The sequence below is a fragment of the Phyllobates terribilis genome, unplaced genomic scaffold (genome assembly GCF_046119375.1).
Source record: "Phyllobates terribilis strain yellow unplaced genomic scaffold, ASM4611937v1 Scaffold_49__1_contigs__length_9717188, whole genome shotgun sequence".
In the NCBI taxonomy this organism is placed as follows: Eukaryota; Metazoa; Chordata; class Amphibia; order Anura; family Dendrobatidae; genus Phyllobates; species Phyllobates terribilis.
In genome coordinates, this window is record NW_027362809.1 from 6,553,141 (window position 1) to 6,574,153 (window position 21,013).

A 21,013-nucleotide genomic window follows, 5' to 3' on the forward strand; every position below is an offset into this window, starting at 1 on the left:
AAAATGCCTATTAGGTATATTAGAGGATGATATGGAATTTGACCCAATTTCAATAGGGATTTCACATATTTTATTTCAAGCTAGGAAACATATTGCATCCAAATGGATTAACCCCTCACCTCCAGAAATGAGTGAACTCAAAAATAGGATAAATAATATTATCAGATTAGAAAAAGGGGTATATAAAAAACAAAACTCAATGAATAAATTAGAGAAAATATAGGGCTTATGGTTGGATACACCAGGAATGCCATCAAGGGGGTTATTGCTGGAGAGACAATTTAACTGATGGGATGGGGGGGGGGGGACTGGCGAGGTCTAATGTTTCATTGTAATGTGTATTGGAATTCCCTAACATGTGGTATGGGTAATATAGCACACCTATATGTGTATAGGATTATAATGTTTATTACAATATTATGGTTATATAAGAGATTTCAAGAATGTGGAATGTTAATTGTAAGATATAGTAACTGCAAGTTATCAGATGGTAATGGGCAAGCTGAAAGGATATATAGGAGAGATGCATGTATGTCATCCCTATGATATGTTATTTTATTTCACTATTGTATGTACTGATTTCTTGTTTTATCCAAAAAAAAAAAATAGTGAAAAAAATCTCAAAAGTGTATTGGATTAAAAAAAAAAAGATCACGAAAAAAGGTTCTCCACTGTGTGGGTTCTCTTGTGACTATCAAGAATCATTTTACGATTAAAACATTTCCCACATTCTGAACATGAAAAAGGCTTCTCCCCTGTGTGAGTTCTCTGGTGTTTAACCAAAGCTGATTTAAGGTTAAAACATTTCCCACATTCTGGACATGAAAAAGGCTTCTCCCCTGTGTGGGTTCTCTGGTGCCTAATCAAAACTGATTTTTGGTTAAAACATTTCCCACATTCTGAACAAGAAAAAGGCTTCTCCCCTGTGTGGGTTCTCTTGTGGCAATCAAGAACCATTTTACGATTAAAACATTTCCCACATTCTGAACATGAAAAAGGCTTCTCTCCTGTGTGAGTTCTTTGGTGAGTAACAAGATCTGATTTCTGGTTAAAACATTTCCCACATTCTGAACAGGAAAAGGGCTTCTCTCCTGTGTGAGTTATCTGGTGTCTATCAAGATGCACTTTCTGGTTAAAACATTTCCCACATTCTGAACATGAAAAAGGCTTCTCCCCTGTGTGAGTTCTCTGGTGACGAACAAGAGCTGATTTCTGGTTACAACATTTCCCACATTCTGAACATGAAAATGAATTCTCCACTGCGTGGATTCTCTGGTGATTAACAAAAACTGATTTCTGGTTAAAACATTTTCCACATTTGGAATAAAAAAATCTATTCTCCATTGTGTGTATTTTTTGATGTTTAAGAATATGCTTTTTGAGGGTAAAACTGTTTCCATTTTCTGAATGTGAAAATGATTTCTTTGCATTAGGAGCAGTTTGTATTGTAATGCTTATTTTATTTTGATTTTCCTTAGTAGTCGGTAATGAATCAGCAGACAGGACATGTTTCATAGAATTAGATGATAGATCTTTGCTGTGAAGGGATGATGGTATATCTGGAGTAATGGCATTCACTTCAATTGTATCCTGTGGGATCTCAACATCATCCAATTTAAAAATCTCCTGTCCCTCTGATCTCCTGGTACAGTCATCTGCCAAGAAAAAAAAAAATTAATAATTTTTAATAAAATATCCTTGAAATTTATATTTTTTAACATTTCTACTTAAAATGTCTAAACAAACAGATCCCTGGGCTACATGCTAGTCCAGGAAAATGAAAAAATATATGCTCAAGCTTAAAAATCTATTTTATTAGACACAAATCTAAAAAATAGAGGATTTTAAATATTCCTCTATTTTTTAGATTTGTGTCTAATAAAATTGATTTTTAAACTTGAGCATATATCCCTTCATTTCCCTGGATTAGCATTTAGCCCAAGGATGTGTTTGTTTAGATTGATTTAGAAGTGGTATGCAATCTTTATTTCTTTTTCAGTGGGATTCTTGTGTTAATTGTACTTAAAATGTCTGTAGAAATGGGAAGTTATTGACCGAATGACAGTTCACAGTCTAATAGAAAACCTCATAGGATGAACCAGTGGATCGTGGTGTTCAACTGTTTGTTCATTCTACCTTCTAAATATGGAATAAGAAGCCACCAAACAATGTTATGTAGGCAAAAATAATATCAATAAAAACTTCTACTCATCTCACAAAAACAAGTCCCCACTCAAGTCAAACAGAGGATTCCACATTATTAGATTCTCAAAGGCTCTTTAGAATCAACATGGCTTCCATAAACCAATCCAGCAAAATCCGCTCTTTCTAAGTCAAATCCCCCCTCGCTTCTGAGCCTTGCAGTGTGCTCAAACAACATTTAGCATCCATGTATTTGGCATTACTATAGTGAGAATAACTCACTTAATTTACGGTGTGTGTCTCCTGGAGCTCAATCTGGGCACTATGTGTTTGGTAAAAAAAAATGGCCAATGTGCAATTATTACTCTCCAACATCCACTGCGTGCTAATTTTCAGAAAGTGCCTATGTAGTCAAAATAATCAAAACTTTTATAGATTAATTCACTGAGGGTTATAATTTCCAAAATGAATTCACTTTATGGGGATTTTTACTTTCCGGGTTTTCTGACATTTTGTCATATTAGGGCTTCTGCAAATGGTGGGTCCCATCTCCTCTGGGATCTGCTCCTGCGACGTCTGCTTCTGTCACCAGTAGAGAAATTTTTACCGCACACTCATTCTGCAGACGGCGCTGGTGATGGAGGAGACGTCAGAACCAGAAGCTCTGGACGGCGCAGACTCTGTCCAGCCACTAAGATTAGGGTTGCTGGGACCTGTAGTACTATCCAGTCTGGCAGTATGGTGTGTGCTGTCCAGCTGGAGTAATCTGCTCCCTGCTTCAGCCATTTGGAAAGCACCGCACCCTACTAAAGCTGGAAGCATATTGCTGGAAGCTGCCAGATACAGCCTTGTTCTCCTCTGGTTCAGACCTCTGTGATCAGCTCCCGGCTTGTGTAGTTGTTTACTGTTGTGATCCCGGCCCGTTTACTGACTACTCTTGTGTCTTCTGATTTTGTATTTTCTCTTCCCTCATGGTTCTGACCCAACTACCTGAATATTCTTCCTGCCATCTCACTCCACAGAACAGCAGGTAACACCGTGGCCCAAGCCTAAGGATTTCTGTGTAAGAACAGATCCATGTAGTGGAGTTAAATAAGTGATGAGCAAGACGATCCCTGGGATCTAGAAAATGAAGTAGATAGCGCCAAGCCTGTTTGTGGTAGTCATCTTTTGAGCTGCCAGGTGACCATGAACAGTGTCCCCAATACATTGTGTCTGCAAACTATTCCAGCAAAATCTGCATTCAAATAGCTAAATGGCGCTTCTTCTCTTCTTAACCTGCCATGTGCCCAGACAGTAGTGTACAACCATATATAGGGGATTGTCAGATTCAAGAGAAGTTAGAAAATAATTTGTAAGGTCCATTTGTTTCCTATTATCCTTTGTGAAGAATCTCAAAGTTATCACCACATAAAGTGACACGTTAGATTAGAAAAATGGGACCTGATTAAAAAGCAAAACTGGCTGCGGGAAGGGGTTAAATCAGAGTATTTTGGGCACCAACTACTATAGTCAAAAACTGTAAGTATAGACAATAACATCTACTGAAATTATCAAACTCAACAGTCTCCATTAGTAAATAGTGAGTAACTAGTGGTGAAACCTCTCTGGGGTAATTAGAGTCTGGGGCTCGGTGGCTCTTGGGAATCTAAACTATCGTAAGGGACAATATTTTCTGTCAGATGAGTTTCAAGAAGAAATATTAGACGTTCAAAGAGAACTTTTTATAATAGTGCAGAGATGAGGCGTCTTAAATTTAGATCTCGGACATTTGGAAAAAGCAATGGAGATCTTTTTTCAAAGACTAGCAGGGTGTAATGAGTCTCACATAAGTGAGGCCGGCCGATCCCACCACAACCTGTAAAAAAAAAGAATTTTTTTTATTCTATGTTAGATCCCCAACAACAATGTATATTTGGGGAGAGACCTCCAACAATAAACTGGAGTTTAGAGAAAGTATTAGTGCCCCCATTTCAGGAGAGATTGTGCAGTAATCTGAATTCCTTAGGATTGAAAACATAATGGAATTTATGACGTGGAGTGAATCCAACATACCAGGGCTCGAGCCAACACATCTCCTGCAGACGTGAATAAATGAATATTACAGCCATCAGCCACGCACAGCTTAGAGATATATCATGGCACAGGTGTAATGTTTTCTGTATAGTTTATCACAATCCTGTTTGAAGTTAGATTTAAAATAAATTTTAAAGTTTAGATAAAAGGAAACTCTGTTGTTATTGCATCATTACCCTTCGCTTTCTCTTACAGACCCATCATAATATTTTTCTTTAAGTGATTTTCTCACTAGTCAGCACATTCTACGTACGCTGTCATTTGGCTTTGTAGTTTACAGATCTGGGCAGGTAAAGGTCAGCGTCTACTAATCCCAGGGGGTAGGTGGATCCTCCAGGTTGTAAGTTCTACAGAAAAGGGCTTTCACAATTCACAAAGTCATTTGAACATTTTCAGATGGAGGAGAATGTTGTGATCTAGAGGCAAAATGGTGATCACACGATTGTGATACGGCCGGACTACACTACCAATAAAGCAGCCACAGCCGGTGTCTGAGAAGACTATATGACCTCTCTGCATTTAGTGTTTACTACTCACCTGGGTAGTCATATGTAGGAATCTCCTCTTTACACCACTCATCACCCCTCACATATGTCTCTGTAGTATTAATATGGGTCAGATCTTCACCCTGAAACAAATATTGTAAAAGTCACAGACAGATGGAGAAGTCACATCTATGATCAGCTCTAATCCTGCCATCTCCACCGTTCTCATTACACAAGTAGAAAACATATAAAACTGGTGGATAAAACAAGACTGAGCACAAGACCTTCACAGCCATCTACACATCATAGGGGAGATCTCATGACACCTTCTCTCCATCTACCTGATGATCCTGAGGAACATTGGGATCTTCTTGTTTACAGTCCTGTGGAAGAAGAGGATGGGGACATCTCTCTGGTGTTGTCCTCTTACTGGATAGATCTGGAAGAAACACATACAGGGTCTGAATTCATTCTTTACATACAGATAATTTTAGGCCGTGTGTATTCAGTCCTGTCTATTACCTGGTGATGTGAGGGGCTGGGGAACCTCCATCATGATGTCCTTGTACAGATCTTTGTGTCCTTTTAAATACTCCCACTCCTCCATGGAGAAATAGACAGCGACATCCTGACACCTTATAGGAACCTGACACATACAATGATATCATCATTCCCCAATCCCTTAATAGCGTACTGTATAATGTCCAAGCATTCCCAGCAGTGTCACCTCTCCAGTCAGCAGCTCAATCATCTTGTAGGTGAGTTCTAGGATCTTCTGGTCATTGATGTCCTCATGTATGAAGGGATGAGGTGGAGGCCCCATGATTGGGCTCAGGGGTCTTCTCCTTTCCTCAGACATAGGGTCCTGACAGCGCTCACTAGAGGTCTTCTTCACTACTGTGTAATCCTGATAATGGAGAAACGCCTTAATAAATCTCAGTACAGACATTTCCAGAGTCCTCACCTCTCCAGTTCTGCCCATCTGTTATTCCCATAGATAAGAATGATGTAATGTGACGTCATCAGAATCTCTCACCTCTCCAGTAAGCCGGAAGAGGATCTCTAGGGTGAGGTGTAATATCCTCTCCGCCATCTTGTGTCTGTCCATATCCATCCTTGATGGGTAAAATCAGGAAAATGCTCTTCTATAAAAGAACTGAGAGGATCCAAAATTGTAGAGACCTGAATGAGAAGATGATGAGCCGATGTAACATCATAAATATTCTGTGTAATAATACAATTACTGGAGACAATAAGGGAAATATATGAGATTTTTTATTTTACAGTATCTAGTTTTCTTCTTTACATCTAGTAATAAAACCTATATATTTTAGGCCACAGACAACAAGCAGTTTCTTCCTTGGAGTCTGTAGCTGAACACGTTTCTCAAAGACTCATCTTCCTTATTGCTAATTCTCATCTCATTTACCGACACTAGAATCGGCATTAGCAATACTGCAGGAGATATTCATTACACGTAACATGAGAAATAAATACTTCATGATGAAGACGACATCTTCATCTTCTTCTACGGCTCTGTAAATATATTTGGCCAGAGTCCATCACTGACTACATCTCCACCGGCCGTCTATATGAATGTTTCCCGTCTTTCCCGGACTGTAATCTTCTATCTCGTTAGATCTTATGTCTCATTCACACATAGAAGTTTGAGGCATTTAGAAAACCTTTTTTATTTTCACAAACACCTCGGACAGAAATTATTTGATACCAAAGTCTCCATGTACAGTGTTTTATGGAGTTTATTTCTGGCCTTAGGCTTTCCTATATTACAAGAAAAACACCAGAAAAAAAACAGATATTAAAATGTTTCAAAAGAAAATTGGTACCAACAATTCTTGTAAAAAGAAAAAAAACATGCAAAAATAAATTTTCTTATTTTTTAATACGTTAAACATTTAAGAAAAACAAAAAACCTCTTTTGGGCACCAGAACATAGATGTTCACCGCAGGGATGGCACAGGTGCGGCGGAAACACAAACCCTGGCAGTTTAACCACTTGCTGCTGACAAAAACAAACATGGCATCTAAGAAGGTTTGGTAGAGTTTTGCTGAAAGCCCCTTCTCCCCCAAGGTCTTGATAATATGGGGCAGTCTAGTTACAACGATACCATGGTAGTTTAACCACTTGCTACTGTCAAAAGCAAACATGGCATCTAATAAGGTTTGACAGAGTTGGGCTAAATGCCCCTCCTTCCCCAAGTACTCGATTGTTTGGGGCTACTTAGTTACTATGATACTTAAATGCCTAATAATGGTGTCTGGGCCTGCAATGTACAAAAGTCTATTAGGTCGGGCCTTTTACAAGGTCAAACCTGGCCTAAACAAGTTAGATAACAGAGTGTCTGACAAAATGTTCTCTTGAGAAAAAGTTAGTGTGAGATACATTCTTTCTTTCTCTTCCCATAGAACTTATGTTATGCAAGGAGTGATAATAACATGATTTTAAAGCAAGCCGACAAAATGGAGTTGCTCTAGCATGAGTATCAATATGTCCTTTACACTTTTAACGCCCCCATACACATTAGACAAAAGTTGCATGAAAGCACTGATTTCGGGGGTTTGGTCGACTATATAATGTATTTGGGGGCCTCCCGACAGATGATGTCAGGGCAGAGAAGGATCTGTGATCCTGAATTTCAGAGGCTAATCCGTTTGTTTTTCCTGTAGATAATCCTCCGCTAGAGGAGTCTGGAGGTGACTCTCTCATACAGACCACAGGAAAGCTGGAATATTTGTGTGTATGGGGGAGTCAGGAGAGATAGCCGTCTGCCAAATGACCGTTCAGTCAACACTTATCTCATGTGTATGGGGCCGTTAGTATTACAGTGACAGGCAGTGATGATACACGGCACTACAGTAGTACAGTGCATTATCTGAGCAATCAGAGGCTTGTATGTTGTATGATCGCACTAAGGAGAGTTGTTTAAAAAAAGTTTTAAAAAAAAGTTTAACATGAAAAAAAATAGATCAGTTTTAGCAACAAGAAAAATCGGTCACTATACAGACTCACTGCACAATATTGGTTGAGTCACGTCCATAACAACTTTACTATATTCTATTATCCTATAGACATCCTATACACAGTGGAGTAGACTGAAATCACAGCTCCAAATATAAAACATAAATATAACCATATATACATAACTGAGACCAGATAGTATGGAGATGAATGAGGGAGACCAAAGTCCAAAAATAAACTTTACTTTACAAGAACTTGATATACATCAGATAGCAGGCACAACACTTCCTGGATGCTTCTTCTGTATTATGCAGAGTCAAGAACCGGTTACACGTGTCGGTACTTAACTTTTGTTACAAGCTACAACAGTCCAGCAAATCATTATAAGTAGGTCCATCATTCCCTGTGGGGACCATACGGGTAACCTCAGCTCCCAGCTGATTTGTGAGTACCGTTCATAAGCGATAAATATAAATATAAATATATATATATATATATATATATATATTTACACACACACACACACACACACACACACACACACACACACACAGTACAGTACAGACCAAAAGTTTGGACACACCTCACTTAAATATTTTTCTGTATTTTCTTGACTATGAACATTGTACATTCACACTGAAGGCATCAAAACTATGAATTAACACGTGTGGAATTATATACTTAACAAAAAAGTGTGAAACAACTGAAAATATGTCTTATATTCTAGGTTCTTCAAAGTAGCCACCTTTTACTTTGATGACTGCTTTGCACACTCTTGGCATTCTCTTGATGGTGTGTCCAAACTTTTGGTCTGTACTGCATATACAACACGGCTGCAAGGACAGTGCACGCACACTCAGCTCTGCTACATATGCACATTTATATGTTATATAATAATAATAATTTTTATTTATATAGCGCCAACATATTCCGCAGCAAACTTTTGGTCTGTACTGTATGTATGTATGTATATATTATATTATATTATATTATATTATAATATATATATATATATATATATATATATACACACACACATACACTGTGGCTGGTGGGGGAGAGGCAGCGTAGCGGGGCACAGGAGGCAGGAGCCACCTACTGTAGACTACACTGTGCTCGCTGCTAAAGAAAATGAATATTCGCTGCTTCCCACGCCCATGGATGTGGGGAGCAGTGAATATTCATTCTCCTTAATAGCTCTCACAATGTTGCCGCAGCACGGCTACTGCTGCGGCTCGGCGGTCACGTGTGCTCACTATTAAAGAGAATGAATATTGCTGTGGCATTTCATCTTCAGTTCTTCGTAGGAGAACTCATGTCCCAGTTTGGCGACACTGTAGTTTCCTCTCCAGACAATTGTTTGCTTAAATTCTGTTAGTCTAAGATAAGGAATCGTCCATATCATTTCCCTTCCGCTGACATCCCCACTATCATCATGGGTCACTTCAACATCACCATTGACACTTCCCTCTCATCTGCCTCTAAGCTTCTATCTCTCACTTCCTCTTTCGGCCTCGCTCAATGGTCCTCCACAGACACACACAAAGATGTCCACACTCTGGACCTCATCTTCACCCGCCTCTGTTCCCTATCTAACCTCTCTAACTCACCTCTCCTTCTTTCTGACCACAACCTACTTACATTCTCTTCCCTCTCCTCTCGAGGTGCTCAATCCCCACTCCACAAACCTGCACACCCTCGCAGAAATCTTAAACACCTTGATCTACATTCACTTTCAGAGTCTCTTTTCCCTCTTGCAAACATAAGCTCCTTACACAATGCAGATGCTGCCGCTTTATATAACACCACTATATCTGCATCTCCCAAATCGGCTTCCCCTCTCAGACATACCAAAGCTCACAAAATTAACAGGCAACCCTGGCACAGCAGCCTGACTAAAGAACTGAGGCGGGCTTCCAGAGTTGCTGAGCAGAGATGGAAAAGATTCCACTCCAAAGAGCACTTCATTGCACTACTTTCAAGTCCACACTCACTGCAGCAAAGCAAACATACTGCTCAACTCTCATAGCTTCCCTGTCTCACAACCCTAAAAAGCTATTCAACACTTTCAATTCTCTCCTCCATCCCCCAGCACATCCTTCCTCTCCAATCATCTCAGCTGAAGACTTTGCCTCATTCTTCAAGCAGAAGATTGATAACATCAGAGAAAGCTTTGGCCGACAACCCCCACAGCCCCTGCTCATATCTACTCAGTCCTCCTCCTCCAAAACCAGCTTTTCCACCATCACGGAAGATCAACTTTCCGCTCTACTCTCAAGATCACATCTCACCACAATGACTGCTCATTCTCCCTAGTCCCACAAGCTTGCTGCCCCGGGGTAACCTTGGACTCTGATCTCTCCTTCAAACCACATATCCAAACCCTTTACACTTCCTGCCGACTCCAACTCAAAAATATTTTCCGGATCAGTACATTCCTTACTTAATAATCTGCAAAAACTATAGTCCATGCCCTCATCATCTCCCGCCTCGACTACTGCAACCTCCTGCTCTGTGTGGCCTCTGTTCTAACACTCTCGCACCTCTCCAATTTATACTAAACTCTGCTGCCTGACTAATCCACCTGTTACCTCGCTATTCGCAAGCCTCTCCCCTCTGTCAATCCCTTCACTGGTTCCCCATTACCCAGAGACTCCAGTACAAAGCCCTACCCATGACATACAAAGCCATCCACAACCTGTCTCCTCCATACATCTGTGACCTAGTCTCCCGGTACTTACCTACACACAACCTTCAATCCTCACAAGATCTCCTTCTCTACTCCACTCTATGCTCTTTGTCTCTGTTTTGCTCTCGCCTTGGAATCCAGATTCCCACTGCTATTATATCTTTGTTTTCCTTCAGAACGTACCATCTGATGTCTACCTTTGGGCACACAACACCATATCAATTCAAGTCACCAGGTAGACCAAAAATTGGTATTTCTCACTTAATTTTCCCTATCTGACTCATCACCAGGAAATTGTTCTCCTGTATGCCCATGTAGCTCAGAATGAGGCTCCTACAAAGTATAATGGCCCCCACACAGTATGATGGCCCCCACAGCCCCTCATAGAGTATTATGGCCACAATAGCCTGCTAAACAAAATGAGGACACGCACTCAATATGGAGGCCATTAAAGTCCATCAAAGCACCCAACACAGTTTAACGGCCCCCAGCAGCCGCCCACTCTCTATGAGAGCCCCAACAGCCCTTCACTTAATATGATGCCACCATAATTCCTTAAGAAAAAAAAACACACACACACTATTCAACCAACCCCGTTCCTGGGTGCACTGCTCCGGTCTGTGCAGTGTGAGTACCGAGGCTCCATACTACAGGTGTAATGTAGTGACATCATTCTGCCTGCAGTGCACAGAGACTCAGATTCACAGGCGAAGGCTGAATGATGGATAAGTGAGCTTTCGACTTCCTGATTCATTATCGTATTCAATGGTATTACCGTCACAGGAATGTGGATGTAGCTGAAATTTTGATGATTGGGAAGGAGAGGGTGCCCATTGCTGACCCGCACCGAGCCCTCTCAATTCACAGGCATTATAGTGGCCACATGGGCTGCCACTATGGATGATATGCCCCTGCCTATCCAACTATTGTGTGGTAAATATCTTATAGGTTCTGGGTTCATTAGTATCTGCACCAAGAATGGTGCTGAGTTTTTATTAATTGCCATGGGGTAGTCGGTGAGAAGGGTGGTACAAAATTGTGTGTCTAATGGGTAGTACTGTGGGAAACCCTCCGCCCCCCAAATTAAAATATATGCACTAAAAACTGGACTAACATATATATACTTAAAACTACAAGCTGAATGGCTTACCCTATCCTGTACCTAAACAAAGCTGTTACAGCCTAAGTGCGGAGTTTGGCACCCTAAGAGACGACAATGGCATCCCCACTCACCGGTGGCTGTCCCTCAGAAGCCCTAGATAACCCTGATACATAACCCCGATACATATATATATATATCTCAAAAAATACACTGATACATTAAATAGGACCACGTATGTCTCAAGGTATATGTAAAGGAAAGGGTATGGTACTCATCAGAGAATGTTTCAATAATCCGCCTCAACTCGTTTCCCCAACAGGTTCATCAGGAAACTTGATTCAGGGATGTTAATTCATGATGTTCAGCATAGTGTGCCTAATAGCCAGGTGTCCATGTTTAAATATCCCAAAACCCCTCCCCAGACTAGGAGAACCATTCCCTTTCCTAGAAGTGAATTGTCATAGGATATACAGAATGGAGTCTGTCTACAATAATGTACTGCGCTTGAGCTTCTTCTCATGCGCGAGAGGTCCGATAATGTCCATCTCCTAGTGTGCATGCCCGGAAGTGACTAGCTATAAAGTTTAACAGCAGATAAACTGATTGCTGCCACGCTACTCGTATCCTTCACTGCGCATGACCGTAGTTATGCATTCCACGCCGGAGAGCATCTAGGGTAATTTTTGGCGATTGTGCATGTCCGGACTTGCCGGAGTGCATATTGAATCTGGATTGCATTCCTCCCATATAGAAAAGTCCTGTCTCTGAGATCAGCGTCATGGGAGACTAAAAACAAGTATTGCACACCCTCCCATCATGCAATAGGCATGTAGATCTACTTTATCACTACATAAAATATGGGATGAGAGCCCACAGTATATTCCTAAATGGCCAAATTTGACCCCCATTACATAATTGGAGATATACAATGATCACCACACTTGTTAGTTACTAAATAGTATATGTGTATGATATAACTGATAAGAAATAATTCTGATATAGGAGCTCAGATCTCTTGATGAAGTAAAACAATATGTGAACCTCATTCACAGGGAACTGAGTAGCAATGGGTAGAGTATAAAATACTAAAATGTAATTCAGAATATGGATGTATTCACACAAACAGGCATAGGAAATTTGCTCATCGAGTCCCTTAGGGGCTCGTGAATCCAGTCTGGAAATCCACTCTCTTTCCTTTTTGATACATCTATTGTGATCACCTCCTCTGACACTGTGTTTAACCACCGCAACGAAACAAAAGGAGATGTTTCACCTCAATGTGCACTGTTCATGTGTCTCACTAATTGGGGTGTCCTGACCATGGCATAAATTACCCAAAAGCCCCTTCCCCCACCCTCCTCCTAGACTGCCTCTTGGTCGTGCATACATAATCTAGGGGACAGGTGCATGTGGCCATATATAAAAGTCCTGTGGTCTTACAGTTGGAATAATCCCTCTGAAAAAAGATTTTAACTGTAGAGGAACTCGAGAAAGATTTACATGGTCTCATCCAATTACATGTACAACTTTATCCACATCTAAAGAAACCGCAGACTCTTCTATCCAGCCAAGTCCACTTGGGTGCAGGTTTTTATAGAAACTATGCACTAAACGGTCCCTAATTGACCAACCCTTTCTGAAAGTTATTGTGGGAGTAGATCACACAGCACCCTCAGGTCCAGGGTTTTCTCAGGATATTAAAGATATGGTCACTCTGATTCTCGTAAGTTCCTATTACTCGTGTTATCCCATCTTTTTCTTGCTCTCTTGGTTAGGTATGGAGGAGTGTCTGTCTCTCCCGATTTTCTGCAAATAATCGTGTGAAATCCAAAATGTACTGTAGGTACCCTTTTTCCATGAATTTGGTGATCATGTCTATTGCCTGTATATAAAAATCTGTGACATTAGAGCAGTCTCTTCTCAACCGTAAAAATTGGCCCTTGGATATTGCTTTTTTTTAAGGAGGATGGGGTGGTGACTATCCCACTTCAATAGTTTATTAGTGCTTCTAGGTTTATGGTAGATGAGTGTCCCTAGGGTCCCATCCCCTTCATTCTTGATTAGTACATTCAGGAAAGGCAACTGGTAATATTTAACCCCTTTCTGACGTATGACCTAATAGTACGTCTTGGTGACCTGGGCCTATTAGACCAATGACGTACTATTAGGTCATACGGCAATCGCGCCCGCACACAAGCGGTGCGGGGCGATCGCCGCCGGGTGTCAGCTGATTGTCACAGCTGACACCCGGTACTATGTGCAGGGAGCGGTCCTGCACCGTTCCCGGCACATTAACCCCCTCAATGCTGCAATCGAAGTCGATCGCAGCATTGCGATGGCAAGGGGAGGTGATCGGGATACTCACCTCCTCTTCCTGCCTCCAGCGCTGTCTGCCGCGGCTTCCCGGATGTTGCCATGACGACCCGATGTCGTCATGACAACATCCGGGTCACCAGACAGCAGGAAGATTCTTTGGTCATGCGCAGTGCATGACAAAAGAATCTTCTACCTGTGCAGCACTGACAGCCTGTATAACACAGGAATGGTGCTGCATTCCTGAGCTATACAGGCAATCAGAATAAAAAAAGTGAAAGTCCCAGAGTGGGACACAGAATAAAAGTTCACAAAGTGTTAAAAAATGAAAAAAAAAAAAAATTGTAAAATTATTATAAAAAAAATAATCCACCAAAAATAAAAATATAATGTACCCATCAATAAAATTTATGGAAAAAAAAAACGAAAAAAAACAATAAAAGTACACATATTTGGTATCGCCGTGTCCGGAACGACCTGACGTATAAAACTGTCCCACTGGTTAACCCCTTCAGTGTGCACGGTAAAAAATAGAAATAAAAAAAAAGAAGCAAAAAACAATGCTTTATCATCATACCGCCAAACAAAACATGAAATAACACGCGATCAAAAAGACGAATATAAATAAAAATGATACCGCTGAAAAAGTCATCTTTTCCCGCAAAAAACACATATTATAGCTCTCAGAATAAAGCGATGCAAAAAAATATTTTTTTCTATAAAATAGCTTTTATTGTGTAAACATAGAAAAACAATATAAATGTGGTACCTCTGTAAACGTACTGACCCAAAGAATAAAGCTGCCTTATCAATTTTACCACACGCAGAACAGCAGAAAAAAAAAAACATAAAAAAATTCTGGAATTGCTGTGTTTTGTTTATTCTGCCTCCCAAAAATCGGAATAGAAAGCGATCAAAAATTGTCGAGTGCCTGAAAATGGTACCAATAAAAACGTCAAGTCATCCCGCAAAAAACAAGCCATCATATGACTCTGTCGGAAAAATATGGAAAAATTATAGCTCTCAAAATATGGCGATGCAAAAACTAGATTTTTACAAAAAAATGAGTCTTTTAGTGTGTGACATTTGTCAATCATAAAAACCCGATATGATTCCGGTATCTCTGTAATCGCACCGACCCGAAGAATAAAGTCGTCTAATCACTTATACTGCACGAGGAACGGAGTAAAAAATAAACTCTAGGGTAAGGGTTAGGGTTGGGCTAGCGATTTTTTTCAAAGTTAAAAAAAAAGATGACGATATGGCGACTAGTGTTGAGCACAAGTGCTCGCTACTTGAGTTTGCATCGGGTGCTCGGGTATGCACTGAGTATCGCGAGTGCTCAAGTGACATGCTCGAGTCTCTGCCCCATATGCTTCGTGGCCAAAAAACCTTGCGGGGATTGCCTGCTATGCACGAGCGATCCCCGCATGTTTTTTTTGGGGTGTCTAATAACCATGAAACATGCGAGCGGGGACTCGAGCATGTCACTCGAACACGCACGATACATGGTGCATACCCGTGTACCTGATGTAGACTCAAGTAGCGAGCACTTGCGCTCAAGACTAATGACAACTTATTCAATATGATGACCTAATGTTATCAAATTTTGTGTCGTACCTCTGGGTTCAAAATGTTCACTATACCCCTTGATAAAATCCTTGAGGGGTGTAGTTTCCAAAATGGGGCCACGTGTGTGGGGGGTTTCCACTGTTTAGGCACATCAGGGGCTCTCCAAATGTGACATGGCGTCCGCTCTCAATTCCAGACAATTTTGCGCTCAAAAAGTCACACAATGCTCCTTCCCTTCTGAACTCTGCCGTGCGCCCAAACACTGTATTTTCCCCACCTATGGAGTATTGGCATACTCAGGAGAAATTGCACAACAGTTTTTGGGGTCCATTTTCTCCTCTTACCCTTGTGAAAATAAAAAAATTGGGGCTAAAACATTTTTGTGGAAAAAGTTAGATTTTTTTTATTTTCACAGCTTCATGTTATAAACGTCTCCAAAGCACTTGGGGGTTCAGGGTGCTCACCACACATCTAGATAAGTTCCCTGAGGGGTCTAGTTTCCAAAATGGTGTAACTTGTGGGTTTTTTCCACTGTTTAGGCACATCAGGGGCACATCCGCTAAGTATTCAAGTAAATTTTACATTCAAAAAGTCAGATGGCGCTCCTTCCCTTCGGAACCCTGCAGTGCGCTCAAACAGTGGTTTTCCCCGACAAATGGGTTATCTGCGTGCTCAGGAGGAATTGTACAACAAATTGCATGGTGCAATTTCTCCTCTTACCCTCATGAAAATGCAAAATTGGAGGCTGAAAAACATTTTTGTGGGAAAAATATGAAAATTTTATTTTTACAGCTCAATGTTCTAAACTTTTGTGAAGCACCTGGGTGTTCAAGGTGCTCACCACACATCTAGATAAGTTCCCTGAGGGGTCTAGTTTCCAAAATGGTGTCACTTGTGGGGGATTTCCACTGTTTAAGCACATCAGGGGCTCTCCAAATGAAACATGGCGTCTGCTAATTATTCAAGCAAATTTTACATTCAAAAAGTCAAATGGCGCTCCTTCTCTTCCGAGCTCTGCTGCTGCGCCCAAACAGTGTTTTTTCCCCACATATGGGGTATCTGCGTGCTCAGGGCAAATTGCACAACAAATTTTGGGGTCCATTTTTTCCTGTTACCTCTGCGAAAATAAAAAAAATGGGTCTAAAGTAACATTTTTGTGAAAAAAGTTAAATGCTCATTTTTTTCTTCCACATTCCAAAAATTCCTGTGAAGCACCTGAAGGGTTAATAAAGTTCTTGAATGTGGTTTTGAGCACCTTGAGGGGTGTAGTTTTTAGAATGGTGTCACTTTTGGCTATTTTCTGTCATAAAGACCCCTCAAAATGACTTCAAATGTGATGTGGTCCCTAAAAAAATTATTTTGTAAATTTTGTTGGAAAAATGAGAAATCAATGGTCATCTTTTAACCCTTATAGCTCCCTAATGAAAAAAAAATTGGTTCCAAAACTGTGCTGATGTAAAGAAGACATGTGGGAAATGTTATTTATTAACTATTTTCTGTGACATATATCTCTGATTTAAGGGCATAAAAATTTAAATTTTGAAAATTGCAAAATTTTCTAAATTTTCGCCAAATTTCCGTCTTTTTTTCACAAATAAATGCAAGTGATATCGAAGAAATTTTACCACTATCATGAAGTACAATATGTCACAAAAAACAATCTCAGAATCAGGGGGATCCGTTGAAGCGTTGTAGAGTAATTACCTCATAAAGTGACAGTGGTCAGAATTGTAAAAATTGGCCCGGTCATTAACGTGCAAACCACCTTCGGGGGTAAAGTGGTTAAACTCTGATATAAATCTCAGGCCCACTCTACGGATATTGAGTTCCCTGACAAATTCAAGAAACTTTTCACTCGTTCCTGACCAGATGATAAAAATGTCGTCAATATATCTATACTAAGCCCCAAGATATGGTTGCCACCACTTATGATCATCTATGAATATTGTGTTTTCCTCCCACCAGCCCAGAAATAGGTTAGCATACGAGGGGGCACAGTGGCTCCCCATCGCAGTACCCCTGAGCTGGTGGAAGTACTTCCTGTCAAAAAGAAAGAAGTTATTATGAGTAAGAGTGAATTTTAGAAGATCCTCCATGAAGTCATTATGTCTGCTACACTCTACTGATCTCGATTTCAAGAAACGCCTTACTCCTCTGATACCATCCTCATGCGGTATAATACTGTACAAAGACTAGACATCTAGTAAGGCCTGCTCCCCTACATGCATGTATACATTATTATTATTATTTATTATTATAGCGCCATTTATTCCATGGCGCTTTACATGTGAAAAGGGGTATACATAGCAAAAACAAGTACAATAATCTTGAACACAATGTGACAGAAACTGGTACAGGAGGAGCAAGGACCCGGCCCGCGAGGGCTCACAATCTACAAGGGATGGGTGAGGATACATTAGGTGAGGGTAGAGTTGGTCATGCAGCGGTGGTTACTGCAGGTTGTAGACTTGTCGGAAGAGGTGGGTCTTCAGGCTCCTTTTGAAGGTTTCCACGGTCAACGAGAGACTGATGTGTTGGGGTAGAGAGTTCCAGAATAGGGGGGAAGCACGGGAGAAATCTTGTATGCGATTGTGGGAGGAGGAGATAAGAGGGGAGTAGAGAAGGAGATCTTGTGAGGATCGGAGGTTGCGTGTGGGTATGTAACGGGAGACTAGGTCAGAGATATATGGAGGAGACAGGTTGTGAATGGCTTTGTATGCCATGGTTAGGGTTTTGAACTGGATTCTCTGAGCAATGGGGAGCCAGTGAAGAGAGTGACAGAGAGGAGAGGCCGGGGAAAAGCGGGGGGACAGGTGGATTAGTCGGGCAGCAGAGTTTAGGAAAGATTGGAGGGGTGCAAGAAGGAAGGCCACAGAGCAGGAGGTTGCAGTAGTCAAGGCGGGAGATGATGAGGGCGTGCACTAGTGTTTTTGCAGATTCATGGTTGAGGAATGTGCGAATCCGGGAGATATTTTTGAGTTGGAGTCGGCAGGAAGTGGAAAGGGCTTGGATATGTGGTTTGAAGGAGAGTTCAGAGTCCAGGGTTACTCCAAGGCAGCGAGCTTGAGGGACTGGGGAGAGTGGACAGCCATTGACATTGATAGATAGGTCAGTTGGGGGGGGGTGAATGGGATGGCGGAAAGATGATGAATTCTGTTTTGTCCATGTTAAGTTTTAGAAATCTAGCAGAGAAGAAGGATGAAATAGCGGACAGACATTGTGGGATTTTGGTTAGTAGGGAGGAGATATCGGGTCCAGAGAGGTAAACACTGAATGTCCTGTCTGTTAGGTATGAGGAGATCCAGGATAGGGCTAAGTCTGTGATGCCGAGAGATGAAAGTTTGTAGTAAGAGGGAATGGTCCACTGTGTCGAAGGCAGATGACAGGTTTAGGAGGAGGAGGATGGAGTAGTGTCGCTTAGATTTGGCGGTTAGTAGGTCGTTGGTGACTTTAGTCAGTGCAGTTTCAGTAGAATGGTGCGGTCGGAAACCAGATTGTAGGCAGTCGAAGAGAGAGCAGGAGGAGAGGTGGGAGGACAGTTCAGAATGGATGTGTTGTTCCAGTAGTTTTGAGGCATAGGGGAGAAGTGATATGGGGCGATAGCTAGTCAGAGAGGATGGGTCAAGGGAGGGCTTTTTGAGGATGGGTGTGATTGAGGCATGTTTGAAGCATGAGGGGAAGACACCAGTTGTTAGTGACAGGTTAAAGAGGTGGGCTAGGGTTGGGATGAAGATAGTGGTAAGGTTTGGGATGAGGTGGGACGGGATTGGGTCAAGTTCACAGGTGGTGAGGTGTGATTTGGCAAGTAAAGAGGATAGTTGATCTTCCGTAATGGCGGAGAAGGTGGTTTTGGAGGAGGAGGGTTGAGTAGGTGTGGGGAGGGGCTGTGTGGGCTTTAGGCAAAAGCTTTGTCTGATGGTGTCAATTTTCTGCTTGAAGAATGAGGCAAAGTCTTCGGCTGAAATAAGAGGAGAGGGAGGAGGCACTGGGGGACGGAGGAGAGAATTGAAGGTGTTGAATAGTTGTTTGGGGTTGTGAGACAGGGAGGATATGAGGGATGCAAAGTATGTTTATTTTGCTGCAGTGAGTGTGGACTTGAAGATAGTGAGGGATTGTTTGAATGCAATGAAGTGCTCATTGGAGTGGGACTTTTTCCATCGGCCCTCGGCAACCCTGGAGGCCCGTAGCAGTTCTTTAGTTAGGCTGGTGTGCCAGGGTTGTCTATTGATTGTGCAAGCTTTGGTATGTGTGAGGGGGGCGACAGAATCGAGAGCGCCAGCGGTTGTGGCATTGTATAAAGTGGCAGCAACATCTGCATTATGTAAGGAACTAATGTCTGTAAGAGGGAGGAGGGATTCAGAGAGTGAGTGTAGGTCAAGGTTTCTGAGATTTCTGCGAGGGTGTGCAAGTTTGTGGAGTGGGGATTGTTGACTTGGAGAGGAGAGGGTAGAGAATGTAAGTAGGTTGGTAGGTTGTGGTCAGAGAGAGGGAGATGTGAGTTAGAGAGGTTAGATAGGGAACAGAGGCGGGTGAAGATGAGGTCCAGCGTGTGGGTGTCTTTGTGGGTGGGTGTGGAAGACCACTGAGTTAGACCGAAGGAGGAAGTGAGGGATAGAAGCTTAGAGGCCGCTGAGAGGGAAGTGTCAATGGGGATGTTAAAGTCACCCATGAGGATAGTGGGGATGTCAACGGAGAGGAAATTAAGTAGCCAAGTGGTGGTTGATCCTGGGGGGTGGTAGATGACAGCCATTTGGAGGCTGGAGGGGGAGTAGATGCGCACACAGTGCACTTTAAAAGAGGGGAGAGTAATTGAGGGCGGCAGTGGGATATGGGTGAAGAAGCAGTTATCTGAGAGGAGGAAACCTATTCCTCCACCGTGCTTGCCGGTGGGGCGGGGGCTATGGGAGAGGTGGAATCCGCCGTACGAGGCCGTGTCAGAGGGGTTGAGCCAGGTTTCAGTGATGCCGAAGAAGGAAAGCTTGTTAGTGATGAAGAGGTCGTGAATGTAGGAAAGTTTGTTGCAGACGGAGCGAGCGTTCCATAGAGCTCCTGTTAGGGGGACTGGGGAAGCAGGGGCAGGGCGGATGGGCATAAGGTTAGAAGAGTTACGAGAGTTTGGGATAGATTGGGGGAAGGAAGTGGAAGTGATAGTAGGGATGTGGTGAGGAGGGCCGGGATGTGGAGAGATGTAGCCAGCAGTGAGGAGGAGCAGAGAAAGCATTAGTAGGTGGGAGCAGGAGAGGGCATGAGGTGGCTGTCTGTGTTTGGAGACAATGGATTGTACAGTACAGACCAAACGTTTGGACACACCTTATCATTTAAAGATTTTTCTGTATTTTCTTGACTATGAAAATTGTACATTCACACTGAAGGCATCAAAACTATGAATTAACACATTTGGAATTATATACTTAACAAAAAAGTGTGAAACAACTGAAAATATGTCTTATATTCTAGGTTCTTCAAAGTAGCCACCTTTTGCCTTGATGACTGCTTTGCACACTCTTAGCATTCTCTTGATGAGCTTCAAGAGGTATTCACCGGAAATGGTGTTCACTTCACAGGTGTGCCCTGTCAGGTTTAATAAGTGTGATTTCTTGCCTTATAAATGGGGTTGGGACCATCAGTTGTGTTGTGCAGAAGTCTGGTGGATA

The 21,013-nt window shown here is 41.9% G+C and overlaps 1 protein-coding gene across 1 annotated transcript in view; it reads right to left on the minus strand.

Annotated features, from left to right (window-relative positions):
• The window catches only part of LOC141191681 (gastrula zinc finger protein XlCGF53.1-like), a 48,502-nt gene that overhangs the window by 7,738 nt on the left and 19,751 nt on the right, over nt 1-21,013 (minus strand). Inside the window, exons 2-6 of the mRNA XM_073661624.1 lie at nt 5,740-5,885; nt 5,431-5,610; nt 5,226-5,349; nt 5,045-5,142; nt 4,756-4,846 (exon numbers count right to left, since the gene is read on the minus strand). Of these exons, the coding sequence (XP_073517725.1) occupies nt 4,756-4,846; nt 5,045-5,142; nt 5,226-5,349; nt 5,431-5,610; nt 5,740-5,817 (571 nt within the window). The 5' untranslated portion in view covers nt 5,818-5,885. The remainder of the gene's footprint in view (nt 1-4,755; nt 4,847-5,044; nt 5,143-5,225; nt 5,350-5,430; nt 5,611-5,739; nt 5,886-21,013) is intronic.